The sequence below is a fragment of the Podarcis tiliguerta genome (genome assembly GCF_965153285.1).
Source record: "Podarcis tiliguerta genome assembly, chromosome: 4".
Classification (NCBI taxonomy): Eukaryota; Metazoa; Chordata; class Lepidosauria; order Squamata; family Lacertidae; genus Podarcis; species Podarcis tiliguerta.
In genome coordinates this window covers 64357061-64374827 of record NC_139537.1, presented here as the reverse complement: position 1 = coordinate 64374827, position 17767 = coordinate 64357061, and the positions used below count along the sequence as shown (strand labels likewise).

The 17767-nt window shown below is 42.0% G+C and overlaps 1 protein-coding gene across 2 annotated transcripts in view; it reads right to left on the bottom strand.

Moving 5' to 3' along the window:
• Positions 1-1166: 1166 nt before the first annotated feature.
• GEMIN8 (gem nuclear organelle associated protein 8) overlaps positions 1167-17767 on the bottom strand; it is a 38523-nt gene continuing 21922 nt past the window's right edge. For both annotated transcript variants that reach the window (XM_083437502.1, XM_083437503.1), the window contains one exon: positions 1167-2082. In XM_083437502.1, coding sequence (XP_083293628.1) covers positions 1826-2082 — 257 coding nt within the window. In that variant the 3' untranslated portion in view covers positions 1167-1825. The remainder of the gene's footprint in view (positions 2083-17767) is intronic.

Here is a 17767-nt window from a genome sequence, read left to right as displayed (position 1 = left end):
AAGTTGAATAGGAGGCAGGCTAATGTCTACTGCAGTTAATTACACACTAGCAAGCCCTGGAAGACATGGCTGTGGCCTGGATTTCAAACAATGCGTTTTGGAGAAATACTTTTCTATGGAGGGGTGTCTGAAATCTGTTAACACTTTTAGTGTGTGTTCATATTTTTGGCATGCATGAGACAGAACTGCAAATATATCCAAATCAAATGCACTGCTAGGGATTCTTGAGGCATTTGTTTTTTGTAAATTCTGATATGAACTGACCTGATACATACTTCCCAGATTTATGGGCTGATCAAAACGTAAATTATAAGCCAGAACTCCTGCAAATTTGCGACGTGGTACAGTGGTACCTCGGGTTGCATACGCTTCAGGTTACAGACTCCGCTAACCCAGAAATAGTACCTCGGGTTAAGAACTTTGCTTCAGGATGAGAACAGAAATCGTGCAGTGGCAGTGGGAAGCCCCATTAGCTAAAGTGGTACACCGCAGGTTAAGAACAGTTTCAGGTTAAGAACGGACCTCCAGAACGAATTAAGTTCTTAACCCGAGGTACCACTGTACTTCGTTTGAAAAGGCGTATTTTGTGTTTAGGAATTTTCCATGCAATGCGATTTTTCAGAGGCTGGTCTTAAAAAAAATGCAGATCAATGTAGAAATGTACTAGAATGGCCTTGGAGATTAACAGATTCAAAAGTAGACTGATCCCAGGATACGGTCTGAAGACACCAAATTGCTGAGATTAAGTCTGGGTTTGGTCAATGCCTGGATGAGAGACTGCTTGGGAACCATATACATGCTGCTTTGGGTTTCATAATGGAAGAAAGGTGGGATATAAATATTATTCAATGGAACAATCTGTCCATGTGTATGCATGGTAGATGGCATCTCAGGTTCACAGGCTTAATTGTCTTCAAAGCTGCACCTCAGCTCCCTTGAACACTTGGCAAGAGTAGATTGGTGAGCTCCTAGCCAGAGTGGAGAGGCACAATTCTTGTCCCCCTCTGATTCTATGCCCTTGATTGACTTTTGAACTGTGGTCCTTGAGCATAGGAAACAGTTTTGAAATATTTATCCCCTCCCCCCTCCTGAGTATTAAGACCTTTTAAGATTGTCCTGCTTTTTGGTGAGGAAAATGCAAATTTGGAATGAGCTGGAAAACACACTTTTAATCTCATACTTCTTTATTACCTAATCATGTAACAACAACAAACTGAAAGGAGAGGTGGGGGAAAGCTCTTCACACGTTTTCTTCTGAGGTGAAACATCACAGGCCAGGTTTCAGTCTCGAACAGAACTTTCTTCTACTGGTAGAATATCTGAGAAAAACCCTCAAATAGTTAAACTACAGTCATTTAATATATTGTATCTTGGCCAATAGCTGGCTCCAGGGTATTGGTGGAAGTGACAGGAAAGAAGTCACATTTAAAATCTAGGGCAAATCTAAGATAACATTAAAAAAAAGTGTAAAAGAATAATAATTCTGGATAGTCTCTAACCTTTTCCCCAGCACAGCTAAGTGAAAACAAATGCTACTCCTCATTTCCTGCAGGGCCAGGGCAAGCCAAAATCAAATTACTTGAAATATATTTTTATAGAGTATTTTCCCTATCCCCTACAGTACAAATGACTAATTCAGCTCTTCCTGTTGGGTTGGAATGGGCTCTGGAAACTGGCAGACAAATTCAAATAGAGTTGGAAAGAGGAAAGGAAAATAAGAAAGGGGGCTTTTGCTGACTCTTGATTCATTCACTGAATCCTTCTGCTCGGTCGAGCATCCGTTTATGGAGCCCTGAGATTCCTAAAAGGAAAACGGATGCAAACCTTAGAGTTTCAGGGGAATAATTGGCCAGTACTTGGGTTGCTTTTTATCACAGTTCCTATCAAAGTTGAGCTGCATGGTGGTCTCCATAGCTTGGATTTTGCTGGCACCCAAGCCATAGAGTTTCTTCATTTCAGCCCCTCTCCTTTCGCCGGGCTTCTCAGCTGGGGGCTGTGCCGATCGGCCTGTCGACAGGTGAAGGTCGTGGTCTGCTTCGACATACATGTCCTGGTGTTCTGCTTCAAGCTCCTGCTGTTTTCCTGTACAAAACACAAGACAGCTCCTTAAGCTGCTCCTCAGTTATGCCAGACAGGTTTAAAATTGCACATGGGCCACATACGCGGACCTGAAGACATACACAGTGATGCGGGGCAGAATTTTTCCCCCAGTGCTTAATTTTTCCATGGAATTCTCTCTCCCCCCGCCCCCAACTTCCTAAGTTCATTAGTAACAACGAATACATGCCAAATATTACGCAAGCTTGGTGGTTTTGGAGTGTTTCGCTTTTGTCTGCTAAATACAAGTAAAATAAATGTGCTAAATTAGATCACTTTCCAGGGCACCAGATAATCTGACAATTTCCCTATTCAAAATTTTATGGGAAACACACATCACTGGGCATATGCATAACCTTTCAAACAAAGACAATCTATATACAACTTGAGCCTTGCGAGTATGCTGGTTTCCGTTTCAACAAGCCTTGAAGCTGTAAGAATATTATCCCTTTTTTTAAAAAGCTGCACTGCTTTGCCTATTTAATTGGGCACAATTCAGAGTGTTGGCAGTTACCTGCACAGCAATAAATAGATTCAGGTAGGTAGGTAGCCATGTTGGTCTGACACAGTTGAAATAAATAAAAAATTGTCCAGTAGTGCCTTAGAGACCAATTAAGTTTGTTCTGGGTATAAGCTTTCATACGCATGCACACTTCTTCAGATACAGTGGTACCTTGGGTTACATACGCTTCAGGTTACATACGCTTCAGGTTACAGACTCCACTAACCCAGAAATAGTGCTTCAGGTTAAGAACTTTGCTTCAGCATGAGAACAGAAATCGTGCTCCAGTGGTGCGGCAGCAGCAGGAGGCCCCATTAGCTAAAGTGGTGCTTCAGGTTAAGAACGGACCTCCGGAACGAATTAAGTACTTAACCCGAGGTACCACTGTACATGCACACAAAACCCAGAACAAACTTAGTTGGTCTCTTAAGGTGCTACTGGACAATTTTTTAGCAAAAAAATAGCTTGAGGCTAGGATACCCGAGGGACTGTCTTCTCCCAGGCCAGCACGTCTGCTTCCTAAGATCTGCTGAGGAGGTTGTGGCCCAATGGTGGCCCAAACAAGACCTGGCTAGGATGCATGAGGAAGCTTCCTCTGTGGTTGCATCTAGTCTGTTGGAATTTGCCTGCTGGAATTTGGCCTCAACTGTCTCTGTTTTATGTCGCCTGGGTAAGACTATTGTTGTTCTAGTCATCATGGCAGGCATTTGATCATCACAACCACCATTATTTTGGCAGGCATTTGACTTGCCACGGTGAAAATTCTTCTGTAGCTGCCCTTCATGGGTGCATCAGGTAACAGAAATCTCTTGCCTTTTTTATCTTCTTGATCATTTCATTGGCTTCATTGCTTTTAAAACTGCTACCCTGAGCACTGCAAAGTAGTTTAAAATTAAAGTTAAGGAGGGGGAAGCTCTCATGCGAAAGTATGCAGGGGATGAGGACTATGACAAAAGGAATCAAAAGTGGACTGGGGGGAAGATAACATTTATTCCTGTTGTAAACCCTTTAAAAAAAGGAATAAGAGTGTGAACAAATTATTAGAGCAGATGTTGCACTGGAAAGAACAGACACCTCATACATGACAGAAGTTAAATTAAACTTGGTTCTCCCTCCCACCCACCCCCAATAAAATGGGACCACCAGGCCTAAATTGTTTTGCAGCTGTGGCGATGAAATGATAGAACAGGACAGTGTAACTTTAGCCAAACCTCTGCTGGTGAAAACTGCTGACATTCTCCAGGGTAAGAGAAAGGACAAGCCTCAGCCTGCCACACATACCCAAGTTAAGCTTGTCTTGTGAAACCCAGCTGTTGGCATTGTCAAAGCACCTGCCAAATTGACAACCTCCTGAACGCTCACACAAATGCACTTTGTTTTCCCCCCTATTAAACACTACCCAAGGTGGTAGCAGCAGAGTGATAAAGTATTAAACGAGAATTGCCAGTCTTCAAGCTGATGCACTCAATCCGGCGCTGCCTGAGCGAGTTTAATTTCTGGTTAAGACTGTTAAATATTTAAGCCTTGTGCACCCATGGAAATCGACGGTGGCCCAAATTTATCTGCAGATTAAAAAAGTAAATAATTTGGATCCACAAATCAGTCTTATTCTACGAAGCCAGTTGAAGGCTGATTTCAAAAAGGAGGGCATTTTTACTTCTATTGTAATAACAAGGGATGTCACACTGGAAAAAGGAGAAACTCTACCTAACCATACAACTGAAAGATATTTCTGACAAAGCTTTAAAAGAATCAGCATATACACATTTTATAATCCCGTATGTTAAGTTTATGTGTGTACATCACTTAAAGGTTGCACGCTGATCTATTTTACTGTGGGGTGGTTTTTTGCCAAAATGTGCGTCTTTGCAGGAAACAGCCAGATGTGTAGATCTTCTTAAGCAACAGCTGTGTGCACCAAAAGCCACACTGGAAACAGCCCATCTTTGTTCTTGCTTACCGTCTCCAACAGTGAACAGGAAAGATTGTTATCTTGCATGAGAAACAGGCTGATTGTATTTATTTTATTTTGAAAATTTCTACCCTGCTGTTCAGCCCAGAAGCTCTCCGACTGGCTAACAATAGATATTAAAAAATACAATTTAAACAATGGAATGGAAAAAACAAAGACAAAAAACAGTCAGAGAAGTTTCAAAAATATGTTAGTGACGGCTTAGTCAATACACAAATCCAACACTTGCCTTTGTGTTTCTATCTACTTTTAATGATATTACGCATAAATCACATTGAGATAGTGGTTAAAAGGTGCTTAATAAAATAATAATAGTAATGATGGTTGTTGTTATCTATTTCATTTATGAATCGCTTCCTATGAAGCATTGTGAAATGATTTCACAATGAAATAAAATCATATACTGAAGAACTGCATCTTTGAAAAACAGATAAAACAACAGCATGTATAAAAACAATTGCATAAATAAAAATAAATAAAAATAATTTTCAAATCCAATGCAGCTACTGACTCGGATAAAAATCTTTATCACATACAGAGAGAGATAAGGCTCCATTTAGAGGGTCACTGTGTGATCCACATGCACATGCACACCAGAACTCATCCAGATTTCACTCATCAGTGAAATCATCTGCAGATTGTATACCAAAATGAAGTGTTTTGCAATACCTGCTTTAAAACATCTGCAATATATTTTAAGGCTAGGGGAGGGGGGGAAACTATTTCTGTGTGTAGCAGCTCACTGACAATCTGTCTGGTTCACAAGACAAATGATACCTCACTCATGGACAATAGATATTTAAACAGTACAATCTGGAACTTCAATTTCTGGATTCCTTTCTTTGCTGGGAAGCAACGCTCACAGACAGAAAGTCTTGCCTCGCCTCTAAATATTGCCATAATTTACTCTGTATCTCTCCACTATTGGCACAAACAAGCACAATTGTTTCTGGTGGTGGAAAAGCAGTTGAAGAGCATTTACATTTTCACCTCTTCCCCTTTGCTTTTATTACTGTGTCACAGCTTTTAACACAAGTCTCCCCAAACCAGAAAAGAATTCTCCGCCTAATAGCCCCCAGTATAATGCGCTTAAATAAATTTTGGATGGCTGAACACTGTTTTGTGCCAGGCCCAAGTTTGACGTCTAGACAGCACTGAGGTAAAAATGTATAGCATGTGTATCATAGTAAAGTCCTGAGCTTTCAAATGTCGATGGATGGCATTGTTTCTTCCCATATACTGCTATTAGATATTTTAAGTATCTGTATTTTATAGTGTTCTACCAGTGTTTGCACTGGGGGCGCGGGTGGCACTGTGGGTTAAACCACAGAGCCTAGGACTTGCCGATCAGAAGGTCAGCGGTTCGAATCCCTGCGACGGGGTGAGCTCCCGTTGCTCGGTCCCAGCTCCTGCCAACCTAGCAGTTCGAAAGCACGTCAAAGTGCAAGTAGATAAATAGGTACCGCTCCGGCGTGAAGGTAGACGGCATTTCCCTGCGCTGCTCTGGTTTGCCAGAAGCAGCTTAGTCATGCTAGCCACATGACCTGGAAGCTGTACGTCAGCTCCCTCGGCCAATAAAGCAAGATGAGCACCGCAACCCCAGAGTCGGTCACGACTGGACCTAATGGTCAGAGGTCCCTTTACCTTTACCTTACCAGTGTTTGCAAGCTGACTTGCAGGCTTTTATAGTAGACATATGGTATAAGTCGCTTGAGCAAAGGTGGCTATTCTGGGCAGGGACACACATTACTCTTAAGAAAAGCTCAGCTCTACAAGCAATACAACTTCGGCAAATTATAGAAATACAACTATTTCCCATTCTTTAGATTAAGTACACAAAGTTAACTGATGTCCCCGGAAGGGAACTGCGTGTTTCAGGGTAAAGATTTCACAACTCTAACCTAGGTGTTTAAACCTTAAAGGAATGTTGCCATTTTCTGTCCACAGTGGCTAAGAAGAAGTCAAATATTCTGCAACTCCTACTTAAGCTGTCAGGTAGATTTGTAGCTAGATTTGTAGCTGAAGAACCAACAGAACAAAAATAAGACGAGGGAAACTTGGATTGCCAGTAAAGGTAAAGGACCCCTGACAGTTAAGTCCAGTCGCGAATGACTCTGGGGTTGTGGTGCTCATTTCACTTTACTGGCCAAGGGAGCCGATGTTTGCCCACAGACAGTTTTTCCGGGTCATGTGGCCAGCATGACTAAGCCGCTTCTGATGCAACACTGAGACCAGAGCAGCGCATGGAAACGCCATTTACCTTCCTGCTGGAGTGGTACCTATTTATCTACTTGCACTCTTTGGCGTGCTTTCAAACTGCTAGGTTGGTAGGAGCTGGGACCCAGCAACGGGAGCTCGCCTTGTCGCGGGGATTCGAACTGCCGACCTTTCGATCGGCAAGCCCTAGGCTTAGTGGTTTAGACTACAGCGCCACCTGTGTGGCGGTAGTACATGTGAAAAAGATCTAGGGATCTTAGTAGACCACAAGCTGAACATGAGTGAACTGGGTGATGCAACAGCAAAATAAATCTAATGCTATTCTAGGCTGCTTCCAAAGAAGTAATTGTACTACTCTATTCTGTCTTGGCCAGACCACACCCAGTTCTGGGCACCACAATTTAAGAAGGATATTGACAAGCTGGAACATGTGCTGAGGAGGGTGACCAAGATGATCAAGGGTCCAGAAACCAAGCCTTATGCGAAACAGTTGAGGGAGTTGGGTATGTTTATCCTGGAGAAGAGACAGAGAGGAGACATATCTTCAAATGTCTAAAGCGCTGTCACATGGAAGAGGAAGGAAGCTTGTTTTCTCCTGCTCCAGAGGATAGGACCCAAACCAATGGATTCAGGTTACAAGAAAGGAGTTTCGGACTAAACATCAGGAAGAACTTTCTGACGGTAAGAGTTGTTCGACAGTGGAACGGTTTCCCTCAGGAGGTGTTGGACTCTCCTTCCTTGGAGATTAGTTGTGATTCCTGTATCTCAGGGGGTTGGACTAGATGACTGACAGAGGTCCTTCAAACTCTACAATTCTATGATTCTATGAACAGCACTTAGGGGACTTTTGGACTAGAGAATTTCCCCTGATTTTTATGTTTTTTGTCATTGCAGAAAATGTTTAAAATATACTCTGAGATAGGCTTTATTTCTAATCAACAGATACGAAACAGCCATTTGAACTATGCAGCGACATAAAAACAATCTTACAGATTCTTGAAGACCATCGTTTATACAATGACTTCATTGTGGGCCAGTATTTCAAATTAAGCAAACAGAAGTTCTGCCAACGCACACAAAATGAACCAACAAATTGGACGGCAGCGTTCATTAGTTTTAAGCTTTCAACCTAGAGCATTATTTACTCCACGCTTATGGAAGATTGCTGGCAACACAGGAATTAGAGCAAAGGATAACTACGAAGCATGCCGTTTTTATTGGTTTCCCAAATGCCGAAACACATTGCAGCAAAGTGCATGACTTTAAAGAGCTCCATCCCTATCTAATTACAATTAGGAAGTGATTTTGTTTCCAGAAAGCATTATATGCACAAGGCATGTACAAGATCGGGTTTGGTGGGGTTATAAGAGAGGAATGTAGAGAGCTGCCTTATGGAGACTCACACCGTTATTCCATCATTGCTGGCTGGTTGTGGGTATCCAGTGTTTCAGACAAGGGAGATTCCCAGTCCTGCCTGGAGGTGCTTTTTGCTTTCAAAACATTTGCTCTACCACTGAGCTCTAGCTCTGTCCTTTATGTTTCTAGTATTTTCTGTGTGCAAATCTCTACCACTTGAGAAGCACTTTTTGTGGCTAGGTCCCACTTTTGTCCTTCCACCATCATAGAATCACAGAATTGCACAGCTGGAAGGGATCCTGTGGATCATCTAGTCCAAGGCCCTGCAATGTAGGAATATGTACATGTCCCATATGGGGATGGAACCTACAACCTTGGCATTATCGGCACCATGCTCTAGCCCACAGGTTTTCAACCTTTTGGAGTCCCCGGCTCCCTTGACCAACTACATTCTTTCTGCGGCAGCCCTGTGGGGCTCAGGAGCCCAGCTATGTCACCCCTTGCCTGCCAAGCTAGCAGCCTCTCAGCCTTTTTCAAACACCCTCCTTTGTGGAGTGTTCCCTCAGCCTCCTCTTCTTTCCTCTCTCCTTGGGAGTCCTCCAGGCAGCTGCTTGCAACCAGCACCCCCTGGCCAGCTCCAGAAGCACCATTTGCCTGGGGAGCTTGTAGGTAGGGCTGCTGCAACAATCAGCTGTGCAAGCCTTTGGGAGGCAGAGATGCAAGAGGGCATCAGAGGAGGGAGGGAAGGAAAGAGGGACAGAGGCTAGTGTTGCCCATGGCACCCCTGACCATCATTCAGTGTGCTACAGCACACTTTTAAAAAGACTTCCTGAATTCAAACAGGCCCTTTATATTGTGCCAACTGGATTTTTGTCTTTATGGCTTTATGGCTTATCTTAACATGTTTCATTGTGGCCTCTGCTGTTTCATTGCTGATTGAGCTTTTATTGGTTTTATCTGCTCTTCTTTAAAATCTTACCGTTAAATTGTTTTAAACTATTTTATTGTATTTTTATGCTATTAATTTGCAGATTTATAATCTGTGTTGCAAGCAAAGGTTACCAAAGTGTGTTCATTTTTATCGTCACTGGGTGTTATTGCAAAAATTCTGGTCTTCTCCAAACCAGAATCACAATCCATGGTTCAATTAACAAATATTCCTGATTTGTTTGTTTGTTTGTGATATAATTGGAACCATTATGTATGTGAGCATTCAATGTCATGGGACAGAGCACTGGATTTGAAGACCCTTAAAGCTTACCGTGATTTTAAGTCAATCAGTCTCTCTTAGTCCAGCCAATTTTACAGAACAATTGCTAGAATGACTTGGGCATGATGATGTGGCTGGAATTGCCCAGAAAGTGATGGCTAAGAAAGGGACCACACAACACTGCTTACATCCCTCTGAGGTGAGTCCAACTGTTGAAAAGTAATGGAGTCCAGTGAGTTCTTGTGTGGGACAAACAGAATCATGACTGTGTGCTATGTGGCCCCTTCTTTGGTGCTTTCAAACATATTTCAGTATACCTGAAGGAGCGTCTCCACCCTCATTGAGCTCTAAGGGCCTTCTGGCGGTTCCCTCACTGCGATAAGTGAGGTTATAGGGAACCAGGAAGATGGCCTCCTTGGTAGTGATGCCTGCCCCGTGGAACACTCTCCCATCAGATGTTAAGGAAATAAACAACGATCTGACTTTAGAAGACATCGGAAGGCAGCCCTGTTTAGGGAAGTTTTTAATGTTTGATGTTTTATTGTGTATTTAATATTCTGTTGTGAGCCAGATGGGTGGGGTAATAATAATAATAATAATAATAATAATACAACCTGTGAAACCTCAGGTGTTTTGCTGAGGTACAACTCCCACCATCTCTTACCATTGGCCACGATGGGAGCTGATCTACCTAACTCCTCCAGAAGAAAATCCTAACAGTGAATGGACACTAAATCATACTGCCAGCATGAGGATTTAATGATCTGTTAAATAGATGAGCTGTCCAGGATGGCAACAATACTGCAGTAGAAGCCAACTGCTATGAATAAGATAAAACTATCATAAGGATTACAAACACAGGCAACTTGCCATTCATAGACATGTCATTTCCTTTCCTTATAGATAAGGATGCATTTACACACAAATGGCCAAAATAACCATCAGTTTGGCATTGCAACACACTGTTCTTCCCAGGCAAAAAAAATTCCAAACTAAAGGGGAAATGTCAAAATACAAAACAGAAATGTGTTGTGCTATAGAGCCTGCTAAGGTGCTGACAGAGAGTTTTACTGGACAAAGAAGAAAGGAGGAATTTCTAACAGTGGGCTACCCAACCTGCAAAAGAGGGAAGAGGTGTATGAGAAAATCCAATATGGCAGAAACCATATTTTCCAAATCAAGTGCATTCAATGCAAACTACGGTATGCCTTTTAAGCTGAGGGACTCCTAGAGGAAAACACACAATTGAAACCGCTGTAAGGAAAGCTGCTGTCGATAAGACATCAGCATAATGGCTGTTTCAATACAGGCAGAGTGGGAGAGGAATTGGCAATAACTGTGCATTGATCTACAAAATTATTATTTCTTTCCAACATCGTAGGGTCTTTGGAAAGAGTAATCAACTAATGGCCTTTTAAAGATCCTTGGATAAAAAACCAAAACCCTATGGAATCAAATCAAAATGTTTTCTTTTTAAAAACACACCGTATTTTCTTCTTTATAAATACGTATAATAACTACTTTATTTAAGCTAGCTTGCTTGGCAGCATCGGGAGCAATGGTTTGTAAAACCAATGAAGGCTTGGGTTCTGATGCAAGAACAAGACAGTCAGGGCACTTTTAAAAATTAGAATGCAAAAAGATTAGCAGCCCTACAGAAGTGTAAAGAAAATAATTGAACATCACCACTGAAATACTCATTCCAATGTGATATAAATAAAAAACCCTTTTTATGTAGTTGCCTGTTTCTGTTCCTTCCTTAGCATGTGAAGAATAAGCAAAATGTGTCCAAAATGGTTTTATACCAATTAGATGGAGTTGGTGGCTGCAATTGTTTCTATGATGAAACAGTACCATAGCCTTCCTCTACCTGGTGCCTTCCAGATATTGTTGGACTCCAACTCCTATTAATCCCAGACAGAATGAACAGTTGCTCAAGGATGATGGGAGTTGTAGTCCAGCAACAGCTGGAGGACTCCAGGTGTTGGACAGCTGCAGTACAGATTCTGGCAGAGGTTACTGAACACACGATCACTTCCAAAGTACGTCATTTAAGATACTACAAGAGCAGCGTTTCTGAGTATAGTACTAGGAATTTCATATCATTTTGACAGTTCTATCAGGGGAGAGATAACAGCGGAACTGGGCTTTTGAAAAGGCTCTTACATTAATATTTTTTACATTGAAAAGGCTCTGTTACATTAATATATATTTTTTTTGAAATATTATCCCACAATCAGATCCGTTCATCATCAAATATACTTTCCCCCAAACCCCATTCCAATTTGTGCTTGAAATGTAATTTCCTCTTATTCATTGACAGAATCAAATAATATCATTTACTTACTAATCCTCTTGGCAAAGGGGGCAGTATGAGCTTTTCTGCAAAGGTTTCCCCATGTTTATTCTGGTATTTCTGAGTCCTTGTAACATTTCTAATCTGAAGATAGTGAAACCAAATTGGCCCACTGCCTGCCATTTCTTGAAATGGAGAAGTATTGTCTTTCAAAAGATCTGTAATTTTAAATAGCTGAAACTGATACCAAGCAGGAAATCCCCCAGCAGTAAATCAGTATGATGGAATACTGATGTTAGTCAACCTAACCCTTCTCTTATCAAACCATTGTGAACTGACAAGTGGCATCTTCTTGTTCACGTTTTAATCTAAGATCAGCCAGTCAAAAGTTGCTGTGAATCTTTAAGCAAAGGGCTCTTTTCTGGTGCTTTCTGCTAACATGTTGGGGTTTGTGAAAATCCCAAGTATGAAGATTAACTGAACTGTGTAATTAGGTGGAAATAGGCAAAGATCTGTAGACCTCAGAAGCCTTCCTTGTTCAGAAGGTGCCTGTAAGAGTGTACCTACCAATGGATGTCATTGCTGAGAACAATGGGTGGAAACCCAACTAGTCTTGCTCAAAACAGAACCAGTGAAATTAATGAACATTACTAACTTAGGTTTGTTCACTTCAATGGGTCCACACTGCTTAGGGCATTTAGCATTAGATAAAACACAGTGTTAGCCAAGTATCAGCTTGGCAACTTAGACCTCATCCATCCAGATGGGGACTGGTGGAAGCACCTTAACCATGTATAAGGCCACAATTAATTCCACTTAACTTTGCCTGCCCCAGCCTACCACCCATCAGTTCCACTGAGTGAACCCAGTTCTAGCATTTGAGAAAGATATTATCTCTGTCTACTTTTCCCACTGCAAGCCAATCCAATCCAAATAACTTTATTGTACTAGCCATTGGCCATGACAAATCTGAATCAAAAATAAATACAAGCAAAAGGGGTGTCACACCACAAATAATGGTCTCTATTTAGATCTCTGCGTCTCCCTTACAGTTCACTGCTATATTGTCCAGGGTCTTCTTTCTGATCTTTTTGGCTGCCAAAGCAAAAAGGGTGACATAAAGCCACTGAAGAATTTAGAACCTTCTCTGTAAGGGACGCGGGTGGCGCTGTGGGTTAAACCACAGAGCCTAGGACTTGCCAATCAGAAGGTCAGCAGTTCGAATCCCCGTGATGGGGTGAGCTCCTGTTGCTCGGTCCCTGCTCCTGCCAACCTAGCAGTTCGAAAGCACGTCAAAGTGCAAGTAGATAAATAGGTACCGCTCCAGCGGGAAGGTAAACGGCATTTCTGTGCGCTGCTCTGGTTTGCCAGAAGCGGCTTAGTCATGCTGGCCACATGACCCGGAAGCTGTACGTCGGCTCCCTCGGCCAATAAAGCGAGATGAGCTCCGCAACCGCAGAGTCGGCCATGACTAGACCTAATGGTCAGGGGTCCCATTACCTTTACCTGTTGGGGAGAGACATCTTTCCTGCATGGACGGTCAGGTGAAAAATCGCCTCCTGGGTCCGATGTATAGTGGGCAATATACTGTGGTACCTCGGGTTACATACGCTTCAGGTTACATGCGCTTCAGGTTACAGACTCCGCTAACCCAGAAATAGTGCTTCAAGTTAAGAACTTTGCTTCAGGATGAGAACAGAAATTGTGCTCCAGCGGCGCGGCAGCAGGAGGCCCCATTAGCTAAAGTGGTGCTTCAGGTTAAGAACAGCTTCAAGTTAAGTACGAACCTCCGGAACAAATTAAGTACTTAACCTGAAGTACCACTGTACTAAATAGTGCAAGATGTCTTCCATCTACGGTTGCCCACATATACAAAGTCTGTCTTCATACAGTACCCTGTTATAACTTCCGTCTAGGACGTCGGAGGGGACAGCTTGAAAACACAGCTCAGTAAAAGCGAATCTAAGTGAGGCTGGCCGGAGATTCAACAGGTAACTGGCTCTAAAATGGACCACATTTAGAAGTGGGAACCAAGGAGAGCATTTAAAGAATTTGATTGTACTACTGCAAGCTTGATTATATAAACTCCCACAAACTAAAAAATTCAAAAAATTAAGCTTTTCCTTGGACAGTCAAGGAATTGTTCCAGATTAGAAAGTGTATTAGAGAATAAAGAGCCGGTGTGCTTTTGTGGTTAGAGTGCCAGAGTAGGACCTGGGAGACGAGGGTTCGAATCCCCATTCTGCCCTGAAGCTCACAGGGTTACTGTGGGCCACTCATTCATTGCCTCTCAGCCTAACCTACCTCACAGGGTTGTTGTGGGGATTAAACATAAGCCACTTTGAGCTCCTTGGAGGAGAGGTGGGATAGAAATATAAAATAAAATAAAATAAAATAAAATAAAATAAAATAAAATAAAATAAAATAAAATAAAATATTATTATTATTATTATTATTATTATTATTATTATTAATGTTCCAGCTTGCCTCCATAAGGGCCAGAGAAGCATTGTCTGTCTTATGCTATGCCATTGGGAATTGTCTTCTCCAGTCCAGAGGAGACGGTAAGCACACATTCAATTTACTTCAATACATCACAGATACCACTATGAAATCTGTAACATCTGTGGTCTGGTACATTCCAACTATTCCCTAATATTACCAAATAATAATAGTAATAATAATAGTGCAGGATCAGACATTGGCAGTTGCTTTTAGAAAGGATCAAGTCTACAGCAATAAGATTACAGGCAGACCAGTTGACTCTGCTGCACTGTCTCCCCCCCCCCCCCCCGCAAGGCTCCAATCTGTCTCCGTCGACAGCTCTGATACCAGACGAAGCCAGTAGCTGCATTTAATGGAGGATTAAACTCAGCACATCTTGGTGTGTTTTTACTCACATACTTTGCACACGGTCTATTAGAATAATGCATTATCCTATTCTACTAGGATAATGCATCGATATACTGAAATAAAAATGACTGAAACCCAGAAACTATTTGGCCAATAATCATATTTGCCTGCGCTTTAAGCAATAATAAGATTAATAAAGTATCAGTACAGTTGTAAACTCAATTATGAACGAAGAAGCTGATTTCAAGTAACATGATTTTAGCGGAATGTAATCCATAAGTAAATGTGACGGGTGGGTGTCACTTCAACATAAAATGAGACAATTGTTTTAGAAAGTATCTTTCCATCCTTTCAAAGACATAAAACACACGTGCACACAATGAAAGAAATTGAGTATTCTGGTGAAGCTAGGTTTAACAAAGCAGAACGGGGGGGGGGGGGGGATATAATGCCTACTATATTCTGTATTTCCCCAGTAAAAGATTCTAAGTGTTAAACACACTATGTGATTGTTAACTACTACTTCTTTAAATACAAATACGCTACCGCCAGGAATAGTACCTCCAGCTGTCTAGCAGTTGTCTGAGTAACTATTGGTGCATAGACAAAGGATAACGTAAGTTCCACCGATCAGGATAAAGCTGGTCTCAGGAAGTAAAAAAATAAAATAAAATAAAATTGTTTCCATGCTTCTTGGCAACCCAGCCGGCCGCCTTGTCCATCAGTTTAGCAAAGGGGCCCTTAAGGGGGTTATAACTGAAGAACACAAGTTTGTGCAGTGAAATCCTATGTCCCCCTCCTCTCCCTCCCTTTCAGTCGTCCTTCATATTCTGGTTTTTTTTTTTTTTTTTTGCCATCAGATCACTCTTAACAGATAAGCTGTGTGAAGCTTCAGTTTTTTCTTTTTTCTTTTCAATTTACAGATTAATTAAAAGCCCTCAGGTTAAATCAATGGCACCCGCCACTCAGCATGGGTGCATAGCCATTTACTCACACACTAAATGTGTGACATGGAAGAGGAGGAATCCGGCCACAGGGATTTTCACGTGCCTGGATACTGTCCTACTGTCCTCAATTCTTCGTTTTGCTTCATCCTAGGAGGCAAGTCTGAAGACGGAGCTACAATCTCATTTTGCCATTAGGAGGTCTTAAGCAAAACACTCTCTCCAGAGCCGGCCATAATATCAGGTGAAGCGAGATGTCTGCCTCCAGAAGCTGATTTTGGGTGTCACAAAAGGGCAGCCAAATGCTAATTATTTAATCTGTTTACTTGTGAATTATATTGTTAAGGCCAGTGAAGGGGAGAAGCGCTTCTGGGTTAATATTTATATCCCACTCAACCAACAACAAATGTTGAGGTCAAAGCCACTTGCAATAATCACAGTAGCATTTAAAAAAGCAACACATGTTGCATCACTGTAATATGAAACACAAGAGTATATAAAGCAAACAACAACAACAAATCCATCAAAACAATTAATGCAACTCAACGAAGAAGTAGAAACTCATGCAGTTCAACAAAGATGTAAAAACTCGTAGTATAGCCAGAGTACTTCCTGCTGTGGGTTAGGAGGAGGTTCTGAGGGGGCAATTTTCAAGATAGCAAGTCTGAGGAGTGTTCTATATGAGGGATTTTTGACTTGAAAAGCCGACCCAGTCGACACTCCTACCCCTCTGCAATATTAATAGGAGAGTATTGCATAAGGCTGTGGTGCATGACTCTGTAAGCTATACCTGCCTCTGCATACCTGCAAAAATAATGGGCCATTTTTATTTTTAAAAAACTAGTCAGTAAATAATAAATCCCAAGAAATAAAATCTGAAAGGAAAAACAGCAGGAACCCTCCTCTCTTTACTGCTGTTTTGTGTTTGGCTGTGGAAACGCCAGTGCCATGATAGAAACCCAGATATCTCCACCGGAGAGTTTTCATAGAGTTCTCATAGAATCACAGAATCATAGATTTGGAAGGGGCCACGAGGGTCATCTAGTCCAACCCCCTGCAACGAAGGCATTTTTTTTGCCCAATGTGGGCAACCACAACCGTGAAGTTCAGAGTCTCACAGGCACAGAAAAACCAAGGGTGATAAGTCAACTGAGTTCTATTTGGAGGAGACACACTGAAAGGACCTACGGTTAGTCAGGTCCGTTAATCTAATCCCTTGCAAAGCTGGTGTTGCACGAGAGAGAGAGAAATGGTGCTTTTCTAAGCTAACAAGGGCCTGCAGGCTATGAGATTCACCACCCCGATATACAGTATTGGGGTTGTATCCAGTGTCAGTTATACTCAGCGTAGTCCCATTGTAATTAATGGGCAGAGGTTCACCAAGGAGGCCCAATAGAGAACCATCTTATCTGGGCCCCTCCTGGCCACTACTGTCCTATGACTCAGAGGATTAGCCTCCCGCCCCCTTTCCCAGCCTCACAAATTGCAAAATAAGGCCAGGGTGTTTTAACCAGCCAGAGGTGGAACAAACCAAGGCTGCTTTGGAGCTGTCCAAGGTCCTGGCCTTGCCTGCTCTCCAATTGGACTTGACTTGGCCTGGCCATTTCCTGCTTCCTCTGCAACCCTCAAGCTCCTGAATCATCTGGAAAGACCCACAGAGAAGCCTGGAATCATAGAATTGCAGAGTTGGAAGGGATCCCGAGGGTCATTTAGTCCAACCCTGTGCAATACAGGAATATTCTGCCCAAAATGGGGAGGGGGGTACTTGAGTTGTTCTTGTTTTTATTTTGATTATGTATTTCATGTTTTTATATTGTGATTTTATCCTTTAACTACCCTGAGACCTGTGTGTATAGGGTGGTATACAATAAACAACAACAACAACATGGGGCTCAAACCCACAACCCTGGGATTAAGAGTCTCATGCTCTACCAACTGAGATGGTCCAGTAACAGTTGGTCACGTAATAGATGTTCGGTTTCAAGAGCCAACTGTGTCCTCCCATACATATTCAAGTAACACTATCATTGGACCAATGACATTAGAGCAATATTTTACTGAAATGTATTATTTCTGTGATCATTGCACAATCCAAGAATCACACTTTATAACTATGGAGATTGAAAAGCTGCCCCTTTGAAGTTTGATAGACTGCAAGAACATCAGCTGAAATGCTATACATGAAGGATCTTTCTATAAAAACAAACAAATAAGGGAATTGGTCAGAGTTTCTGAAATCTCCCTGGGAAAAACAAAGGACAAGAGTTCCCACCAAGTAGCACAACTGTTTCAACCTATACAATATAATTATGTCGCAGCA